Source organism: Egretta garzetta, unplaced genomic scaffold (genome assembly GCF_000687185.1).
Source record: "Egretta garzetta isolate BGI_Z169 unplaced genomic scaffold, ASM68718v1 scaffold105, whole genome shotgun sequence".
In the NCBI taxonomy this organism is placed as follows: domain Eukaryota; kingdom Metazoa; phylum Chordata; class Aves; order Pelecaniformes; family Ardeidae; genus Egretta; species Egretta garzetta.
In genome coordinates, this window is record NW_009259598.1 from 911,473 (window position 1) to 931,035 (window position 19,563).

The 19,563-nt window shown below is 43.7% G+C and overlaps 1 protein-coding gene across 1 annotated transcript; it reads left to right on the forward strand.

The window, feature by feature from the left end:
- The first annotated feature begins 1,397 nt into the window (after positions 1-1,397).
- Positions 1,398-15,408, forward strand: NUDT3 (nudix hydrolase 3). Its single transcript, XM_035893804.1, has 4 exons — positions 1,398-1,508; positions 9,551-9,595; positions 10,363-10,447; positions 11,421-15,408. Exons 1-4 carry the CDS (start codon positions 1,455-1,457, stop codon positions 11,588-11,590), a joined length of 354 nt encoding a protein of 117 aa, XP_035749697.1. The 5' UTR covers positions 1,398-1,454; the 3' UTR covers positions 11,591-15,408.
- Positions 15,409-19,563: the final 4,155 nt, after the last annotated feature.

Sequence of the window (19,563 nt, forward strand, 5' to 3'; positions counted from 1 at the left end):
GCAGATGAGAATTTTCAAAAGATAAAAGAACCGGGAAACCCTGGAAATCTTACATGTGGTTTTGTTTCAGAAGTTTAATTTTGAATTCTGTAGGTAGGTTTCCTCTTGATAATTAGCGCAAATCTTTTCATATCCTACTGGTAAATCAACATTTACACAGTAAAGCCTGGGATTTTAGTGTCTCGCACAGTTTAACTTTGAAATGTCTGATTGAAACTGTTACAGCTGGCCTGTAACCTAATTGGAGTGGTATGTTGGAAACTTTCTGGAGCAAGTCGCTTTGGCTCTAAGCTTTGTGCCGGGGAAATGATGAAGTATAGCACGATGACTCTAATGAACAAGCTTTGTTTAGAGAGCTGAAAAACAGTATTAGTTTTGTTTTTAGTTTCCATCTCTGCTCATGGATGTATTGCAAGTAGATTTAATAAGCACAGTGTCTCGGTGTTCTTTAAGAAAATTTTTAGCTGGTTGAGATTATTAGTTAGCTTTTTGTTTCCAGAAGATGACAAAACAAAACCTGAACTTGTACAGAACAGAGTTACACTGGAATAAAATGTGTCACAAGAGAAACTGCCACAAAGCATGCTTATGAAAGATTACTCCTGTTGAAAATGGATGAACGTGGTTAAACCTTTTTCCTCATTCAAAAAAGTCTGTCCCAGCAGCCTTTTCCTAGGAGGGTTGTTAAGTGGTTTAACGTAGGCTTATGTTTTGCTTATATCTCATTGAACAACCTCATCTAAACCAAAAGTAGCCAAGTGCTGGCTCCAGACCTGAACTCTTTGGTGTCTGCTGCATAAGAAGAGGCAGACAGGGAAGTTGAAAAAACTTTGTTAACACAATTGCATGTAAATATTTTAATGGGCAGCTACCCGAATTGTATGTCCTCAGTGTAACTCCAGAGGCAGACAAGGCCAGAGGTACTAATAAAATTAAATCAAGCTCCTTCTGCAAAGGGTGAAGGTGCTGAGCAGCTTCTGTGCCGCGTTATGTTGATGTACCACATGTATGCCGAGCTGTCAGGACTGCGTAGCGAATTTAAGTATGGCAGTGAGCTCTTACAGTGTAAGTATTGTGGTGCTGTATCAAATAGCAAATCGTTGGTTTGGTATGCAGAGGCATAGTTTATTCTGCGTCACGTTGGAGCAGTGAGAAGGTAATGGCTGAAATAATTTGGAGCGTTGGAGTGCCTTGGTGTTGCTGACGAGGTGGTTTGCACAGCTGTCTGAAAGGGGCCAAGGAAATTGTCTTGGAAAAAGTGGAGTATTTTCAAGGAGTTGTGTTGGATTGGTCGTGTTTGGAGGTGTGAGAGGTGCAAAGACAACTTCTCTTTGGCTGGGCTTTGAAAAGGACCGTTGCCTTGAGTTTGTACATCAGCTGCGCTCTACTCTCTGCAGGTGCTGCTGGTTAGCAGTAGTCGTCATCCTGATCGATGGATTGTCCCTGGGGGTGGCATGGAGCCCGAGGAGGAGCCCAACGTGGCCGCTGTGCGAGAAGTCTGTGAAGAGGTGAGTGTTTGACAAGAACGGGAGCTCCTGGAGCTCCGCTGCCGATTCTTAGCCAAGGCTCTGGGAATTTGTTCTTATCACTCTTGCTTGTTTTCCTTAAGGTGAAGAGGAATATAGGGTCACTGGTGATACCCACATCGTACGTGGGAGGGAAACTGGAGTCCTAAATAAAGATAGCACAGGAATGTGATTAAGGCACTCAGTCAGAATGAACTTTTCCTCGCCTGATGCCTCTAACCGAAAATAGATAAAATTAAGCTATAGTCACTTCAGTACGTACAATATTCTCTGTTTTGTTTTCTCTGTATGAAAACAGTTTCTTAAGAGAACTTAAAAAAACAGCTCTGCTTTTGTGGAGCTATCTAATACTTGGGTAGAAGGTAGAAATAAGAGCTTACGAGCTACTAAAGACATTCCAAATATAGGGACCTCAATGTTTTGGTCTAATACATATTTTTGAGTTTTATGTGAATAAGAGGAATTGATGATAAGAGTTCCAAGCAACAATTCCTAATGTGTTCCTGGTTTTGTTTGTGGGTTTGTTGTTTGGTTTTGGTTTTTTTTTTTTTTTCACTTGAAGCCATTTCAGAAAGATCAAAAGAGCAGATCAAACACAGATTGATGATCTATATGGAGAAGGCGCATTTTTCTCTCAAAGACGGAAGAACAATTTTATCCTTCATAAGGAATTTAAAGGCAGCAAATGGCGGTCGACTACATTGTATGTAAAACGTCTTCAGAATTTGCTTCTGAATATCATCAAATTGGAGAGATGCTTGGATTCAGAAACGATTAAATGATTATATATGGATGACCAAGTAGGTTCACAGTTATATAAGGCAGGATTAAAAATGCTTTCAAGGGGGTTATAAATCTTTGTGCTGCACAACAGAAATCACGAGCTAATTGATGGAACTTGGGGGAAGCTTCTCCAGTAGTTGCTTTATTTAAATGTCTGGTATATGAAGGTGTTTTCTCTGAAGTATTTGGAAATACCTGCTGCTGTCTAACAAAATGCTGAATATTTGAGCCTCTGGACTAATGTAATGTGGCAGTTCTTGAGTCGTGTGCTTCTCTTTGGATGTTTTTATAATCTGTCAGTTTATCAGAAAGATATGAAAGATTATACAGTGAAAATTTATTTTTTTAAATGTCATTAGGTCCCTCTAGTACTGGGGATTGCTGCTTGCAAATTTTGTTTCCAGCTTGTAATACAGCTCCTGCTTTTTTAGTAACTCGGCAATCTTTCAAACACATTACAAGCCAAAGTGAGTTTAACCAGAACAACAGAAACATTTTTAGCTGCAGGTTCCTGCTTTACAACCCAATCGTTATTAATAATTAAGTTATTTGATACAGAAGTCAAGGGTTCATTCAGGAGATGCACGGCTTCGCCTTTCAAATCCTTAAAATAAATCTGTATCGACCCTCCCTTCCTCGGGCAGCGCAGCGCCTTGGAAGAGTTGCTCTCTTTCCATGACAGCTCGGTGGCTGAAAGGAAACCTTGGCATGGGCTCAGTCTGCAGGGAAGAAACTGGTTTGGGCTGGCTGAGATAATCCCCTCTCGCTCAGCTGGTGTTCCCTCGCTCACGTGGACCGGTGCCGAATGAGAATGTAATTCAAACTGTGGCAGCCTGGCAGGGTTGAGTCATTCCCAGCGAAGCACCTACCTGCTTGAATGCTGCTCGACAAACAGTAAACATCAAGAGCTCCAGGAGCAGCAGGGTTACCCCAACGGCTAACCTCCATGACACCTAGTAGCATGTGATGAGAATGCGGGGTGGGAATCCAAAATGCAGCTATCGGCTGCTGTTACGAGAAAGGCTTTCCTGAAAGCCGTCTGCAGAAGAGCAGCCGGGCATGTCCATAAAATTACTTGAGTGCTTCTGCGGCTAATGATGAGGCTAGCTGACACGGGTGGGGAACGCAGGCGGGCTGTTAGGTGTGCAAGGCTGCCTTCAAATAGGTTTGTGTTCCAGCACGCTGCTTATGATCTGCACACAAAATGATAAAGTACATCAACTGTCTCAAGCTCAGCGAGCTGTTTAAATTGTTGCCGGGGAATGTGCATGAGGGAGGGGAATGTTTGTTATATTACAGCTGTAATGCTGTCAAGGGCTTGGGCACCCAGTTTCCCAGCTTGTTTTTTAGGAGACTGCTGGGCAACTGGTGTGGCGTGCCGGCTGGGAATCCTTGCTCATCCTTTCACGTGAATCTAGGCTTTTTCAGGCAGGTTGTAGCTGAGGCCGATTTGTGAGTAGGTTTGATGGCTTTGCTCCTCTCCTGAGACACTCGCAAGGAAATGAGGTTAGCTGAGCAGGTAGAGTCTGCTGCTCGCCTTGGGAAAGGGAAAAGCTGTTTTCCTCCCTGTCAATGAACACAAAGTAGTTTTTATCTTAAAAGAAGGTGGCTTGCGTGTGCTGGTCAAAGTTATGGAAGAAATTTGTGGACTTTCTTTCGCTGACTCTGGTATGCTTTTTCCGTTTTAATAAGAGACAGTTGGAAGGGCTGGAAGGACTCATTGCCCTTTCGGTTGCTTGTGGGCTTTGAAGATGACAATGGGCTGGATTTTCTCAATTCATTCTTTTTTGCATGGTATGCATTTTCTTTTCAAAATATGCTTCCCTAAACTAAGATGTTTTAATTTCTGCGTTCCCTGTTTTTATTTTACCACATATGTGTTTGAATTTACCCATGTTACTGCTGCAATAATTGTCATATAAAGAAATCTGACTTTTCCCTCTTTCTGATTTTTCAAAATTTTAGAAGGCTGTTCCAAAATGCAGTGTTGACTCTGAGTGGAACCTGTGATCCCTCTGTCCCAGTTTGAGTTGGAAGTCCTTGTCCTAGTTTGAGATAGTCCTTATCTATATTAATCTGTACCAGCGGAAGTATTAAAGTAGACAGGTACCAACACTTGTCATGCTTGCTGTTGTCTGCATAAAATTTGAAGTGACTTGAGTTCTTGGGCGTTGTTCTTAGGCAAAGTGGCACTAGACGAGCACGTTAGCTCTGAATGAGAGCAGCCTTTTCAGAATAAAACCACTTATTTTTGTTAGATTGTTGAAAAATGATGTAGTCCATCTTACACAGCTGTAAACTCCAGGTACGTTCTAAGGTTCACCTTCTGGAAAAATGATGTGCCCTTTTATTTTTTTCCTTCTTCATTCTTGGATTTTTTTTACTGTTGCGTTCTCTCCCCCAAATTAATTTTATGTTAGGAATAAGTTTTTTTTATGGGTGTGAGCAACTGGTGAAGAACATGTTTTAGAAATAGATGCCTTAAATTAAACTTCTTATAGAGTGACTTTGAAAAAAGCCTCCACGCTCATCTGTTAAACCCAAAAGCATTTCATTTTGCACTTACAGCATCTTTCACGTCCTGACCTTTAAATACTTAGTAAATGTCAAGTTCTATAAAATTACGGGAGCGTTAGTTGTGCTTTCTTCATGGGAATCAAAAGCCAGAGAAGTTGTGCTTGATCTGTGATCAAACAGCAATGGATGCCAATATCAAAAATAGTCCATCGTGGTGGTACTTTGATCTGCTTGCTAGACCTCTTTTTTTTTTTTTTTTTTTTTCTTTTCCCCTCTTAAGCATGTTTTATAAATAATCCGTTCTGTTTCATGTATTTGTTCGTGATTTAGAATATGAATGTTGATATCTTACTGCTTAGGGACAGGGTTTAGTGGTGGGATGGCAGGGTTAGGGTAACAGTTGGACTTGATCTTAAAGGTCTTTTCCAACCCAAAAGATTCTGTGATTCTGTGATCTTCAGCACTAAAATAGGAAGACTTTTTTTTTTTTTTTTTTTTTTTTTTTTTAATATTGCAAGGACCATGGATGAATGACTGAGATGATGGCACTGAACTCTTCCTAGATTTAGTACTATTCAGCGCAAATAGCGGGCCAGGTTCACTACCTCTGTTACCCTCTGTACTCAAACTTCTTAAAAATGAGTGCAATGTCTTAAAGTTCTTCACTCTGCCATGGTATTTCATTTCTAGTTCATGAATGTAAAAGCATATATTGGTTGTAACACAGTAAAGAATTAGATGAGTAAGTGTAACCCTCCCTGAGACACAGTAGAGACAGCAAGAAAATTTGCCTATTTGCCTACCAAAATTGTAATTGGTGTTTTTAGAACTTGTCTAAGCTAGCAGTCTTCATGGGTGGGACTTACTACCTTCGGTGCTGCAAGTATTAGAGCAAAGATTTGGGTGTTTTACCACAGTCCTCTTGCCCAGCAGTAATGTGTAGTAGATGCAGGCTTTGAGCCTAATAGAGCAAAGTGAAATAGCTGAAATTCCAACCCACATTTTCCTTAGCTCAGATGGAAGGAAATAAAAGCTGTCCCTAGGAACAGATGGCGTTGCTGCAGGCTGCTTTTTGCATCTGACCCGAACTTATTTTCAGCTTTGAAACCTGAACCTGCTGTTCTTGGATGTCTTCAGTAATTTTTCTTTATTAAAACAAGTTGTTCCACGAGCAACAGAACTAGTAAAGCTTCATTTCCTCCAGATTTTCATTCCCTGTCCCAAACGCCTAGCCCACCCCTCCTGTGTGCGGCAGCGGTTTGAAGTCCTGTGCTGTTTTGGGGCAGCTGGCTGTTGCTGTGACACTGATGCACTCTTGCTGCATCTATCTTCTCCTCCAGTGAGGACTCCCTCAGACATTAGGAACTGATTTGGATCTGCAGAGCAATGAAAGAGCAGCTCATTTTGCAAGCTCTGCCTGTCCTCTGCTATAGCCGAGTGTGCCTCTTCCTGGGGAATACTGTTGTTCAATCGATTTGCTTTATTTTCACACCTGCAGATGGAACAGTTGGTGCTGGTGCCCTCCTACTCCTTGTTGATAGGTTTAATAGTGTCCTCCTAGGACGTGCGTGCATTCTGAGGACTTCTAATGCTTGGTGGGGGAACACGTGCCCAAATAAATTGTGCTGTCTCTGCCAGACACTTACTGTTGTGGCCCGTGAGGGCGGAGGATTCTCAACCCATGGAGAAAATTCCTGAGTCATCTGGTGCAAATTAAGATTTAGATCCAGCTTCAATCCTGGATGAGCCTGTGACTATGCTTTTAGCTTTCCAAGAAAATGCTCGTCCTGCAGTGAAGATGAGTCAGGGAAAGGGCTGGGGGCTTGGCCCCCAGGAAAGCAAGAGGTGTGGAGCTGGCCCAAGGAGGAGCCTGGCAGTTTTGTTGCTCGTTATCTCTCTTGCTTGATTAGTGATAACGTCTATAGAGTATTTTCTTGGATGTCTTGGGCAACTTCTATGTTAGAAACTTGTGTGAGACTCTGAATTCCACTTCTACATTTGTTTGTTCCATTAAACGAAGTACATGATTGTACAGAGACTATGACTTTCCTGTTTGTGTGTGAATTAAATGCTTCATCAGAAATAGGTCTATAACAATCCGGTCGGTCTGTGTTAGATGTCCTATATGTTGCCTTTAAAGTCCACTGTACCAGTAAAATAGGATGAGGGAGCCATTGGTCTCCAGGCTGTAATGGCTGATGTGCTTTGCAGTCTTTGGTAAGGACTCCATATAAAATCAGCCTAATACTTGTTTGATTCAAAACCATTCATTTATGTCACCGTTTACTACTACGTGTGGTAAATTCATACGTGAAGAAAACCTCAGCACTCTTTTGAGTCGTCTAATGATAATTCAACATGATTTTCCTACAGCACGTGTATGTCTTGGCATCACTTTTTTATGGTGAATAAGACTAGGCAGAATGGAGAAGGATGATCTTAGTTTGCTGGTGGTGTAATTTCCGTCGCCTCTCTGTTTAAGCAGAACAGAAGGAAGGGCTCCTCACCTGCCTGTAGCACTTCAAGCACAGTTTTAGAGCTGGGGATAAACTGCTTGGGAGGCTGGTTGAGCAGTATTCATGCTTAGTTTCCAGGCTGGCTAGTTGCCTGGAAATAAATTTGTTTCTAGTCAGGCTTGAGAGTTCACTAAACCATCGCAACATCGTCCCTGGCTCTTGATTCAGCGCCTCTGCAGGTAAGTGAGAGCAGAAATTCCATAGCCTTCTCCAGGAACAAGCGAAAACTGCCTTAAGACATTTGCCTGAAACATTTGATTACACTTTGCCTTTTAAGATACTCGTTTTTGTATGTATGTTGTGAAGGTGAACGTTGCTTTGTGTGTTATTGCTGGCTGATTGAGACTCTTGCTTAGCTAAAAAAAAAAAAAACCACCGTTGGTGGCTGCTGAAGATCTTTGAATGAAATTCATTTGAAGTATTTGCCGTCCAGTTAACTTCTGAGACACATTAGTCCAGGTTAGCAGGAACGGTTTTGCAGATGAGGTAAAATCACTCATCCACAAAGGTCAAAGCCAGTTATCTGTCCTAGCCTTGCTGGTGTGCGCACACACGCGTACGTTGACCTTCATGGAATTGCTATTTGACTCCAGAAATAGCCTTGTGGTTAATAGTCAGTGGTCCACCTATGGGCTGAGCAGAATGTCAGAAATACTGATGAGACAATTAATTTTGCATCCAAAACCAACATAAAAGCTTCAGCTGAAAAGCTCCTTCCTAGAAGCAGAGGTCAGGGAGCACATTACAGAAAGAATTACAGATTTCTCTGAACGCTTGTAGTAGGGGGAGCTACAAATCCTTTTCTTTTGGGGCGGTTCTGCCATCAGCTGCTGTTAGAAGCAATAGCGAGGTGTGCTCTGACTGTGTGGTTTGGTATCTGGGTGTGTTCGTTTGGCAGGCTTGGGAACTTAACCTGTAAAACCTTTTAATTAATAAAAGTTCTTCCTTTCTAAAAGCTCATGACTGTACAGCAACTGGTAGAAGCTGAACGGGCAAGCAACGGTGTAACTCAGCCGCGCAGGACAGAGAACTTGTCTTATCGTTGAATATTTAGTTACCCTCACCCAAACTTTTTTTTTTTTTTTTTTAAAAAAAAAAAAAAAAAAAGCCTGACATAATCAGATCTATATATCTTGTCTGCAGGAGCAGAGGCATTATTCTCCTGAGCTGTTTAGGGTATGTTCCAGCTGTCAGAGCCAGCAGCCGAATTTACCTTCCAAACGTGGCTGGGTTGTATGCCAGACTGTGTGGGGTGGTTTGGACCAATTAAGTCATCGACCAAAATCTCATCTTGTCTGCAGCGCTTGAGTTCCAACCATTTACAGTCGTAAAAAGAAGGGAATGTGAATTCTTGGAAAAATGGAGTGGGGCTGGGGGGCAGGAGGGTGGGATGGCATTTTGCATCCATGTGTGATGCCCTGGAGAGCAGAGACGAGAAACAGCGCTTTGAGAAAGTGACTGAGCCACAGCGGTGAGCGGATGCATAAAAAGCGCCAGCAAATGAGATAAAGTGGGTAGATCCTCAGTAGCATTCCAACAGAAGACAAAACTGTTGCTTAGATCTTCTCTTGGTTTGTGTCTGTGCCTGAGTGAATAGTTTTCTTCCAATGCACATCTGCATTTTGTCTTGTATCAAAAATAGTCTCGTTCCTGTGGTGGAGGCCTCACGACAACATTGCAAGTATTTTATGTTTATATTCGCTTGCTTCAAATGTATGCAGAGCATCCCTGACATACCTGGTAGCTGTCGTGTTGCTTTGATGGTGTAAGCAGATGTTTTACACATAGTTTACAAGTCGTTTTCTTAATCTATATTTTTAAAGAGGTAAAACTGCTAAATCCCAAAGCAAATTTTATCTGTGCTTAGACTATTACAATAATAATCACCTTTAGAGGAGATTCTGGTAGTTCAGGATGTATTGGTATGCAATCAGTAACTCATCAAATAGTTTGTTTTGTTGTTTTTTTTTTTTTCCTCCAGATTGACTCCTAAATGGTTTGAATATAGAAAAAGAAGAAAAAATTCCTCGGAATGCATGCACAGTTAAGAGCTCGCGATACGTTTGTCTTGTGACCCTGTTGTTTTCAGAATTTTACAGCATTTGCTTCCTGTTCCAAAGGAACTGCTCCTGCACGACAAACAAGGAATGTACTGACCTGTTGTTAAATCGTGTTTTTCTTTTTTTTTTCTCTTTGAACTTTTCTTAGGCTGGAGTGAAAGGGACGTTAGGAAGATTAGTGGGAATTTTTGAGGTAAGTTTCAGACACTGAGTCTGTGAAACTTTGATGCAAAAAATTGTCTCGGAGTAAAAACCACTTCCTAGTTTGTCGTGAAGTAAACTAGATAACTTGTCTGAAGGAAGATTAGAACTCCCTGTTTAAATAGAAATGCATGCTGATGCTTTCAGTGATATTGGTCATCTGTAATTGCTGAAATCATGAGGGATAAGCCAGTGTAACAGGGTATTCTCAGTGCTTTCCTACCTTTTTTGCTGCCAAAAAATGTCACCCACCAGCTGGGGAGCAGTGGCCCTCCTTTGCCACCACCCGGTGCCACGCTGGCCTCTGCAAGGCAGTGAAGCCTGTGCGCTCCGATGAGGAGTGCGGAAATGCCGGATGAGTACTAGCAAGATGCATAGTCAACAGGTACCAACAGCTCTTTTTACAGTTGTTTTCTCACTATTTCAGAGTTGTGTGAAATAGATAAAAATCTTTCCTGTGTGGTGGTTGGTTTTTTGCCCCAGCTGAGGAACTGATTTATAAGCATATCCATCCACCAAATGCCGCCTTAGAGGTTAGGGGCTAGACTTTTTGGCTGCAATCCCTATTAATACTTTCAGACCTCTCATTTAAAACGCAACAATTTTTAATAGCGAAGAACGAGCTGTAATGTGAGGGAGATGGCACAGAAGGTACCACAGCATCGCAGTGAGGCAGCACGCAACGAGTAGTCCCCGTGTGCCCACCCGCCTTTTCTCCTTCGGTAGCTTTGTCGTTACTCTGTTCCCTTTGCCTCCTAGAATCGGGACAGGAAACACAGGACATATGTTTACGTACTTATCGTCACAGAAGTGTTGGAAGACTGGGAGGACTCTGTCAATATTGGTAAGCTATTTGTGCTTGCTAGCATTAACTGGTTTGATGCAGACAAAACACATCCGCTTAGCATCCCTCTGGGAGCTGGAATCCTTGTGAGAGTGGTTGAGAAAAGTTGCAATGGTGTGTCCTTTGGTTGCTTGGGAAAAAGAAATTGTGGTCAAATTGATGCTTTTGTAACCTCTGTGGCCCAAGAGAAGTTAATGCAGCTGTACAGCCACCTCTACAGCAGTTTTGTATTTAATTCTTGCACTTCAAGATACTATGCAAAGAGCATGAAGAACTCTCCTTTCTAAGACAAGAAGAAAATATATGTGGGCACAGTGGATTAATCATTACCCATCCTCTTTTGAAATCTTTGCTTTTAAATTGGATTCCCAAAGAAAATGAACCCTGTTGCTCTGCACAAGGTTTGTCAATAGCACTGTAGCACCTGTAACTTATAGAATCACCTAGGTTGGAAAAGACCTTTAAGATGATCACGTCCAACCATAAACCTGACTTTCCTCAGGCTGTGTACGGAAGAGGTTTCATGGAAAGAGTAAGATGTGAGTGCCGAGGTTCACTTCCAAATTGATGGGAATTGGGTGGTGGTTGGTGCGCGTCTTCGTGGATTGTCTTCAAATGAGTATTTGGCTTGACTGGAAAAGGCAGAAATAGCAAAATAAATGTGTGGTTTTAGTTTAGGAAATGCAAGACTGGTTTGATTGGTTAGTGGGTGTACTGCCCTAAGCAGATACTAGTCAAGTGGATGGAGGAGCCCTCCATGTGGTGTTTGGAGTAGGTGGCCCTCAAGATCAGAGACTACTGAGAGAAAATTTCCCAGTGTCTTTTGAACTGATGCTTTGCTACCCAGTGAAATGATCTTTGCAGCGTTAGTGCATGTGATAAGGATCAAAAGCTAATCAACAGCAAAGTTTAAGCACAGAAAGGATAACGTCGTTTAACAAAAACAACTCCTGATTTTCCTTTCTGCCCACAGGACGGAAAAGGGAATGGTTTAAGATAGAAGATGCCATAAAAGTTCTGCAGTATCATAAACCAGTGCAGGCCTCATATTTTGAAACCTTGAGGCAAGGTTGTTTGGCAAACAACGGCACTCCTGTCATGACCACGACGTACTCCGAGAGCTCCATGTCTGACATCAGATGACTGAAGACGTCCCTATGAGAGAAATTTTGAAACATAGACTGAAACATGGATTTCCCCCCCCCCTTTTTCACATGCCTCCTCTATCAAACAAGGCATGGGCAGCAGCCTGTGGCAGAGCAAGTGTTAAGAGTGCTGCAATTAGTGCAAGGTGGGATTTTTTTTTTGTTGGCTTTTTTTTTTTTTTTGGCTTTTTTTGGATATGTATTTTGTAAAATACATTTTGTGCATGAAGTGCCCCTTTCCCGTTACACCGCTTCCATGGCCTGGCGAGCGAGGCTGCCAGTTTCGCCTCTGCCTTGTGTTCTGAAGTGTCCCGTTTGTGTCATCCCAGCCCCAGCCACTTTTTTTTTTTTTTTTTAATTAAAAGACTTCAAATGTGAGATCAGCTCTTTAAGTCTTAGTCTGTACTGTAAGGTGCTGTTCAGACCTGTGTGGTGGTCACTTTCAGCGCGTATGTATAAACTTTTTTTAGATGGAGAATCTAACATTTTAATTTTGCAGGAATATTTTTTAATCCTGGTCTGCTTCTGAAAAGGAGGGTTCATAATTAATCTGTTTGCCTTTTGTTCTGTTTTTTTAAAACAAAATACACGTTCTGTGACAGTGCTAGTGGCTGGGCCAGTTTACTCCCCGTTCAGTATCTCCCGATTTAGTGCAGTGACACTTAAGTTGAGGGCAGAGTTTCGATCACCTGCAGACATCCCTGCTGCTCCGTTGCTTCTCCTACAGCTTCCGCCAATGTTTCTGCATTTACATCGAAATGAAGCAAAAAGGAGTTGGTCTTTTAACACTTGGCCAAAAATAAATAGCCTCAGAAACGCTACGATAGAAACTGAATTTCATTGTCTGTGGTAGGAATCAGGGATTCGAAGTGGGGTCAAAGTCTGACAAACTGGAGCGTCAATCACCAATGCTGTTCTGCTGATCCTGCTGCGTTCTGCTGATGTCTCTTCTTGTCCACATGCCTTATACCGTGCTGAACTGGATACTTGTAATTTGTGCTAAAGCATCGGATTGTATTTACTGAGTGTTACTGCACGAACCTTCAGTTGGATAACCATGTGTGTCCCTGAAAAGAAGTCCTGGGGGAAAAACTCAGGTGTTCAATCTCTTGTCCTGTGGTTCTGCGGCACTTACAATTGCACCATGGAGCATGCTCAAAAACGTTTAAACTCTCCCTCCGCAAAAGGTACAGCTGACTCCCGAGCAGAATTGCTAGTTGGAGACGTACACCGTTGAATAGGATAGACCCCTGATGCATTGGCACACTTCACATGATTTATTTTTTTTTTCTTGTTGTTTTTATTGATGTAAGTTTCATGCTGTCTTGATTTGCCAACAGTGTTGTCTAGTTGGGAAATAAAATGGGAAGGGTTGGGGGCTGGGGGTGGGTTGGGACCGGTACAAGTTTTGGGAGGGGCATTAATTAATCCCTGGCTTGAGACAAGAAGTAGTTGCTGAGTTCAGTAACTTCTCCTTTGTCAGAGCATAGCCAAGATGTGAAATTAAATCTGCAGTACTCTTTTTTTTTTTTTTTCTTCTTTTTTTTTTTCCTCCTCTTTATTTAACAAAAAATATTCTAATAAATACTCACTGTTCCAGAGTTTTCTCTCTTCCCAAGAAGCGCTTACAATATGAAAATCTGATAGAAATATCCATGGAGCCTGGTACAAGGGGGAATGGTATCCTTGCTGGTTTGGCAAGAAGCTGTTCATTTTAAGATCCTATTCTGTTCCTTTACTTGTTCTCCTTGCTTTCATCAGTGTGGAGTAGCAAGGCCAAAAGCAGTGCCAGTGATCGCTAACATGAAAAAACAGGCATAAGAAAAAGCTGAGAGGCATTATTCAAGAAGTAGCTTGAAACCGAGCATCTGGAATTCAGCCTAAATTACACCAGTTCAGTTCACTTCAACTTAGAGACGAATGTACAATCCTTTCTTACTCTGCGCTGATCGGCCTGAACCAAACTCTCAAAAGGGCTTGAATGTTGTATCTGGAAGTGTACAAGAAATAGAGACAGTCCGCTGTTCCCGAGCCGTGAGTGGCACCTAACACAGCCATCTACTGCCTTCAACTGAGTTTTTGTCTTTACTGTACAAATTAGTACGTTGAGAACGCTTTGCAGCAAAACCGCTGGTACTCCTGAAAGAGTAACTGCAGTTTTAATATCAACAGCATGCACACTTTTTTGTTTTTAAACTAAAAATGTTTTTACAGGGCTGTTAAACTGACAACTTAGGGTAGAATATTGTTAATGACTTGCTAATGGCTTATTTGTTTGGGTCAGAAAAAATAAATTGTGCCAAGAAAGTGTTTTAATGTGGCATGAATTGATGCTGTTAACACAGTAACATCGAGCGGCTGATATTATGCCTTACTTAACTGGAAATAGCTCCTGGGGTAGAAATAGCCTTTATTCAACAGATGCGGATTTCAAAACAGGCCTTAGCTCTGTGCTACCTGAATCTCTCCCTGCACCACACGAATTCCCGTCTTCCTCAGCATCTGAGGTTCCTCTCTAGTAACTGGTACAGCTGCGTGCCCTAGCAGTTAAAGCGATTTTATCCAAAATTATATTAAATTGGTTCGGGACCGACAATCAAACTACCTTTATTAGTGACAAGAGTTGTTCTAAAGACGGCGCGCGCTCTCCAGGTTTCGCAGTACAGCCCAGTGCCTGCTTGATGAAACCGCTTAGGGCTGCTGTCACGACCAACTGCTGAAAAACCCCGTAGGATTAGACTCAGACCTCCAGCATTGCTAAAACTGGTGCTATATTGAGCTAGTGTTGGAGATAGTGGGATTCTTACCTCAAACGACGTAGTGTCTAGCCTGACCCCTTAAATTGAGCATTACAATGTGTCTCAGCTTCCCCTTGAAGAATAACGTTCTTAGCTTGGCTTTTGACGTGGCTTTGATCTTGCTCGGCACTGGTGTATTTGTAGGTAAAGCAGAGGAATGCCAATGCTTCGTGTAGGCATCCTGCAAGTTTGCAGCACATTTGTCAAGTCGCCCTCGAGTCGCCGGTTTCGGATGCCTGTCTTGGTTCTCTGAAAGCCGGTCTGGGATAAATGCCAGGCGTGTTGATGATGCAGAGAGGGGCTAAAGCCCTTCCGGCACACCCCTGGACCCTGGGGTCTCATGAAAAACTTCCCGTGTCTTCTGCAACTTCTTAGGGGTAATTTCTTTAATAAGATTGCTTCTTCCCATGCTGCTTTTCATGCGTGTATTCATGGTACGTACAAGGACACCTCGCTTGTGAGACATCAAGAAGCAAGTCCGCCTGCACCGAGGAAGAGGGGGAAAATTATTGGCCCTTGAAACACCGGAGTACTGGATTTCTCTATGCACCTAAGTGCCACCGCAGGGTTGCAAGATGAGTGATGAAGTAAGAGGAAGAGGAGGACCCGCTGCCCAGCCTGGGGAGGTTCTCCAAGCAGTTCCCGCTCTTCAGCATCGATTCGCTTCCTCTGGTATTGTCAAAATTAGAAATCCCCGTATAGCGCAGTTGCATCCTGCCGTCTGGATTTTTAAACGTATTTGAGACCTTAATGGTAGAAGGGAAGTGCATTCAGCGCTGAGACGCCACCGCTTGGCATGATTATCTTTTAAACCTCAAAATACTTACAAAAACCTGGATCTCTGTCACTGGAAGTGTTTTGACAGGCTGGGTTGGATTACTGCTGTGGCAGGAAAATGTTAGCTGGTGGTTTAAGCCAACGCTGGGTGGCAAGTGTGCTGGCGTTTGTTGACTCCAGCATGGGAGCGGGAGAAAGACACCCCCCCCCCCCAGGGAACCAATGTCCCCCGCGGCTGAGGCTTTGAAGAGGCAGGTGGACATCCCTCTGCAGGAGAGTGCCAAGCGTAATTAAACTTAGTGGAGCTGAAATCGTACGTATCGAGCTCTAGGAGGTCTCTCTCAAATAAGGTTTGGTATGGTGGAACAGGGATTTCGATGCGTTGGTTAACGTTGTCTTCGAAATCATGTGCGGTAGAAAACGTACGGCACCTTTGTCTTGAAGTGGTTACTGTAAGGTGGCTTTTAGCTTTCAAATTTGACTTTGCTCCTGCTGAGGCTTTTCAAAGGCATGTCTCAAAAGGAAGAGCCGCCTTTTTTTTTTGGTTAAAAGCAACACCATTTTCTTCTTGGTGAGGCTTTCCCACGGTATTTAATAGGTGTGCCACACGGCTGGGCACGCTGGTACTGGTGCTGGGACGTGATGTGACCCTGCCAGGCCCGGGAGGTGACGCCTTTTCCTGGGAGATGCCTAGGGAAGAGTGAAAGGAGAGGGCTTGGGTTTTTTCCATTCTCCCTGAAATCTGGCATTCAGTGCTGTTAAAAGTACTTCTGGTCACTTCACAAAGATCTCTTGGTTGCTTCACAAAGCTGGATTGTTTAATTCTAGACAATAGTTGATTGGTGATAGAGACACTCGGTATTGTTACCAAGCCCGGGGAGGCTTGTCCCTCCTTTAGCTTTGCACAGTGTTTCTACTTCTTACCATCCCCGGCTGAGTTTTGTGCTCTTAGGGCTGGCTGGAGCTGCGCTGGCAGAGCTCAAGAGCCCTTGCAGAACTGCAGAGACTTCCTAGAATTATGAGCGTTCGGTGTTTGCCTCTGCAGGTATATCATTGGGCAAAACATGCCTTTGAGTTAACGGTTACTTTGCAAACTAAAAATGAGAATTTTAAAATTTTTTTTTCCCCAAATTGAAAGTGCCTTAGGCTTTCAGTTGTCAAAACTTTGAGACTGAGGCAGTGATGGCTGAGAGGGTGCAGGAGGTGACGGCAGTCTTTCCCACCGGCTGCTGTGCCCCCAGTACTGGATAGGGTAAATATTACTTGCTCATGATTTTGAACTCTCAGAACAAGGTGTGCAGCCTCTGAGCGGTTTTACAGCTGAAATATCTTGAGATGAATCTATCGAAGAGAGGGTGTTGGAGCTGCATCACCTGAAAAAGATAATTCAGAAGGTGCCGATGGTCAGCTCAGTTCTTTGTGTTTAATGCTGTTGAAGAGAGCTGAAGTTGTAGGCTGGTATTGCTGATAAGCTCCGTTAGCCAGTAACTGTAATTAAAACCCAATAGAAGGGATACAAATACGGGCTTTGGTGGAGGGGGACTTCATAATGAGTTGGCTTTTTTAAGCTGCTGTGTGGATCAGATGGGGAGAGTGTATCTGGCTTGTTAAAAGCTTGCTACTTCTTCCCCCCATCCCTTGCTCCTGTTCAGTACGGTGAGGTGCAAGAAATACCCAGGAGGGGCGGTTGGTTCTCGATAGTAAACCCGCTGTGATTTCACGAGGTCTGCGTACGTTGCGCTGTAAGAAACGATGAGATTCCCAGGTAAAGGGAGCCCAGCCGGGGCTCCCCTCGGATAACGTCGCCTGCCTTGCTTTGCCATAGGAAGGTGGCTCAGGCAGGTGAACGCGGGTGCTGTCCCTCTCCACATCTTTTGAAAATCCATCCCGTGGGACTGGTTTCCTTTTTCTTCCATTCTGGGGATGTGGTTCCTTCTCAGGTTGATTTGGTTCCAGCTTAGCAAGGCGGGTGCGTTCTCTTAACGCTGTGCTGCCAAATAAAAAAGCTGAGTGGTGCTGGCGGGGAAGGAGCAGAGCCTTACCTGGGTTAGGGTTAGGGTTGTGCTTCAGGGCTCCCCCATCCACCCAACCTGCTTCTCCTCTGCTGACGGCCTTCGGCCTCGCTGCTGGGGAGGAAGGTGAGAGCTCTGGTTTGGGGGCTGGAAAGGAGCTGCAATTTAAGCATTCACATCGGCTTTTTTATGTGGCAGATGGACGTAGCGTGCACGTCCCAGATTTCTGTTGAGCAAGAAGCAGTTAAATCCAGTGTGATCTTGAATGTGCCTTAAAGCAAACTCTGTAAACTGAGAAATGGAAAGGGATTGCAATCGGCCAGTGTTGCTTTTTCCCTTGTGCAGACACAAAGTATTCAGTGGCTAAAAATGTGGGTAGGGAATGTCAGGAATCCTCCGTTCCCTTCCCAGATCTAGCCCAGACTTCGGGCCTCTGCCTCAGCTTTTCCATGCAGAAAACGCACTCACCATTTTGCAATGAGGTGGTTGCTCCAGAAGAACACAGTATTTGAAGCTGTGCAGATCGAATGGTTGCTTCTCCCAGTTACAACAACTTCAGATTTTCTTGCTCGTTCTCAGAAACACCGGTTTATCCCAAATGGATGCATTTGTGCTTCTCAGACAGCCGGATGCAACGTTTGTGCCTGTGCAAAGCATCCAGTGAAAGGAAATGTGGGCGATCTGGGAGTTTCGTGAAAGAGAGGTTTGAATATTTAACTTGCCCGGAGTAGAAGCTGCGGCTGGTGACGATTCTCAGGAGAGGATCAAAATCTGTCGGTCTCTTTAGCCAAACTTGCACCGAGGAATGAAGCTGTTGCAGATGCTTGTTGGCCTGAAGAGCTCTTACAAAGATACTCAAGGGTGTTGGACTGCTCTGGTCCTGCTTTTAAATGACTCGGGTTTTCCCTCCTGGCTCTGTTCTTCCTCCTTAATAAGACAGCATCATCTAGTGGTGGCATCGCAGCCTGGGGGTGCGGGTGACCTCGCTTCTGGTGTGCTCTCGTCGCGTCTCAGTGTCAGAGACTGTAACGTACATATATACAGATAGATATATATATATATATATATATAAAAGTTCCTCACTTTTCTCAGTGTTAGAATGAATTTAATACAGTTCGAGAGGACTGGGCTTCGGTGGTGGAAGGTGGTGTGTAGATAGGTGTAGCATTTTACTGGGTGTAGTGGCGTGAGGTCTGTACATAATTGAGAGAGAGGTGTAGGTGAGTGAGAAAGAACTGAACTGGACTGAAGATGTATTTAGGAGATTTATAAAATCTCTTTTTTGGTGCTAGTTGATAGGGGTTTTTTTCTTTTTTTTTTTTTTTTTTTTTGTGGGAAAGTGAGAATTTTGATGTTATACTTGAGACATTGGCTCTAGAATTGCCTCAAACTAATCTTGGGAGGTCCAAGAGTGTTTGCTGAACTTCCTGTATGTCCTATTTTCTATTTATTAAATCAGAAGATCTGGAACGATCACTTTGCATTTTCTGCTCAGTCTTCTCATTGAACTCTCTCTACCTGAGACTCCCTGGCAGCACCCCCCGAGCTGGGAGAGCAGGATCCCAGTCCCCATCCGAGCATGTGCCGGGCGGCGGGATGAAGAACCAGGGGGCATCGCCCTGCCGGCAGCGCGGGCTGGATGCCGGTGGGTATGAGCATATCTGCCGTAGGCTTTTCCATTCCGTGTCGAACCGAGATACCTCCGAGATCAAAGCTGCGGGGCTTTGACCATCTCTTCTGTTCACGTCTGAGCCGGTACGTTCCAACTCGCCTTCGCCACCAAGGATGAGACTTCGATACCTCTCCAGGTACTGTCCTGCACCGACCTCTCCTGCTTGGCAGCGCCGGCGTGAGCGGTCCCTACCCAAAATGGTTCTTAAACCTTGCAGATACTTCTCTGAGTCATTCAAGTGTCCAGGCCTTGGGGTGGGACACGATGGCAGCAGCAGAGCGTGGTGAGTGATCTCCTGGGGTTTCCTGCTCATGGTGGTGTCGGCTGGGAGGTCTCGGTGGAGGCTCTGGTGCTGCTGCTGCCCTACGTTCACATGGAAATGTCAGTGAGTTTGGAGGAGGGAAAACTGGTGTCGAGAACAAACTTGCTAATTTATTAGAATTAAAAGAAGCCTGAGATTTTCAGTGGTTTTCAATGAGGTTAAATACTCAATGCGCCGCGAATTCTAGCTGGTTTGGGACTTGTAATTCCCATAATCTGTTCTGCTTTATTTTTCTGGCTGCAGACTTCTGTTCCTCACTCCAGTGCTTTGTGTTTCTAATCTTCTGGTAAAGTTAACATGGGTTTTTTTTTTTATGATAAGTTGAAATGGTTTGCAAAACCACTTTACAGCTGCAAGGGCACTTTGGAAATCTTAGCATTTTCAGCTGAT

Excerpts from the sequence above, each read along its gene's own strand:
- NUDT3 (XM_035893804.1), top strand. The coding sequence starts at position 1,455 with ATGGAGCCCGAGGAGGAGCCCAACGTGGCCGCTGTGCGAGAAGTCTGT. Across the intron at positions 9,596-10,362 it reads GATTAGTGGGAATTTTTGAG|AATCGGGACAGGAAACACAG; the intron begins GTAAGTTTCAGA and ends TTTGCCTCCTAG. Across the intron at positions 10,448-11,420 it reads GGAGGACTCTGTCAATATTG|GACGGAAAAGGGAATGGTTT; the intron begins GTAAGCTATTTG and ends TTCTGCCCACAG.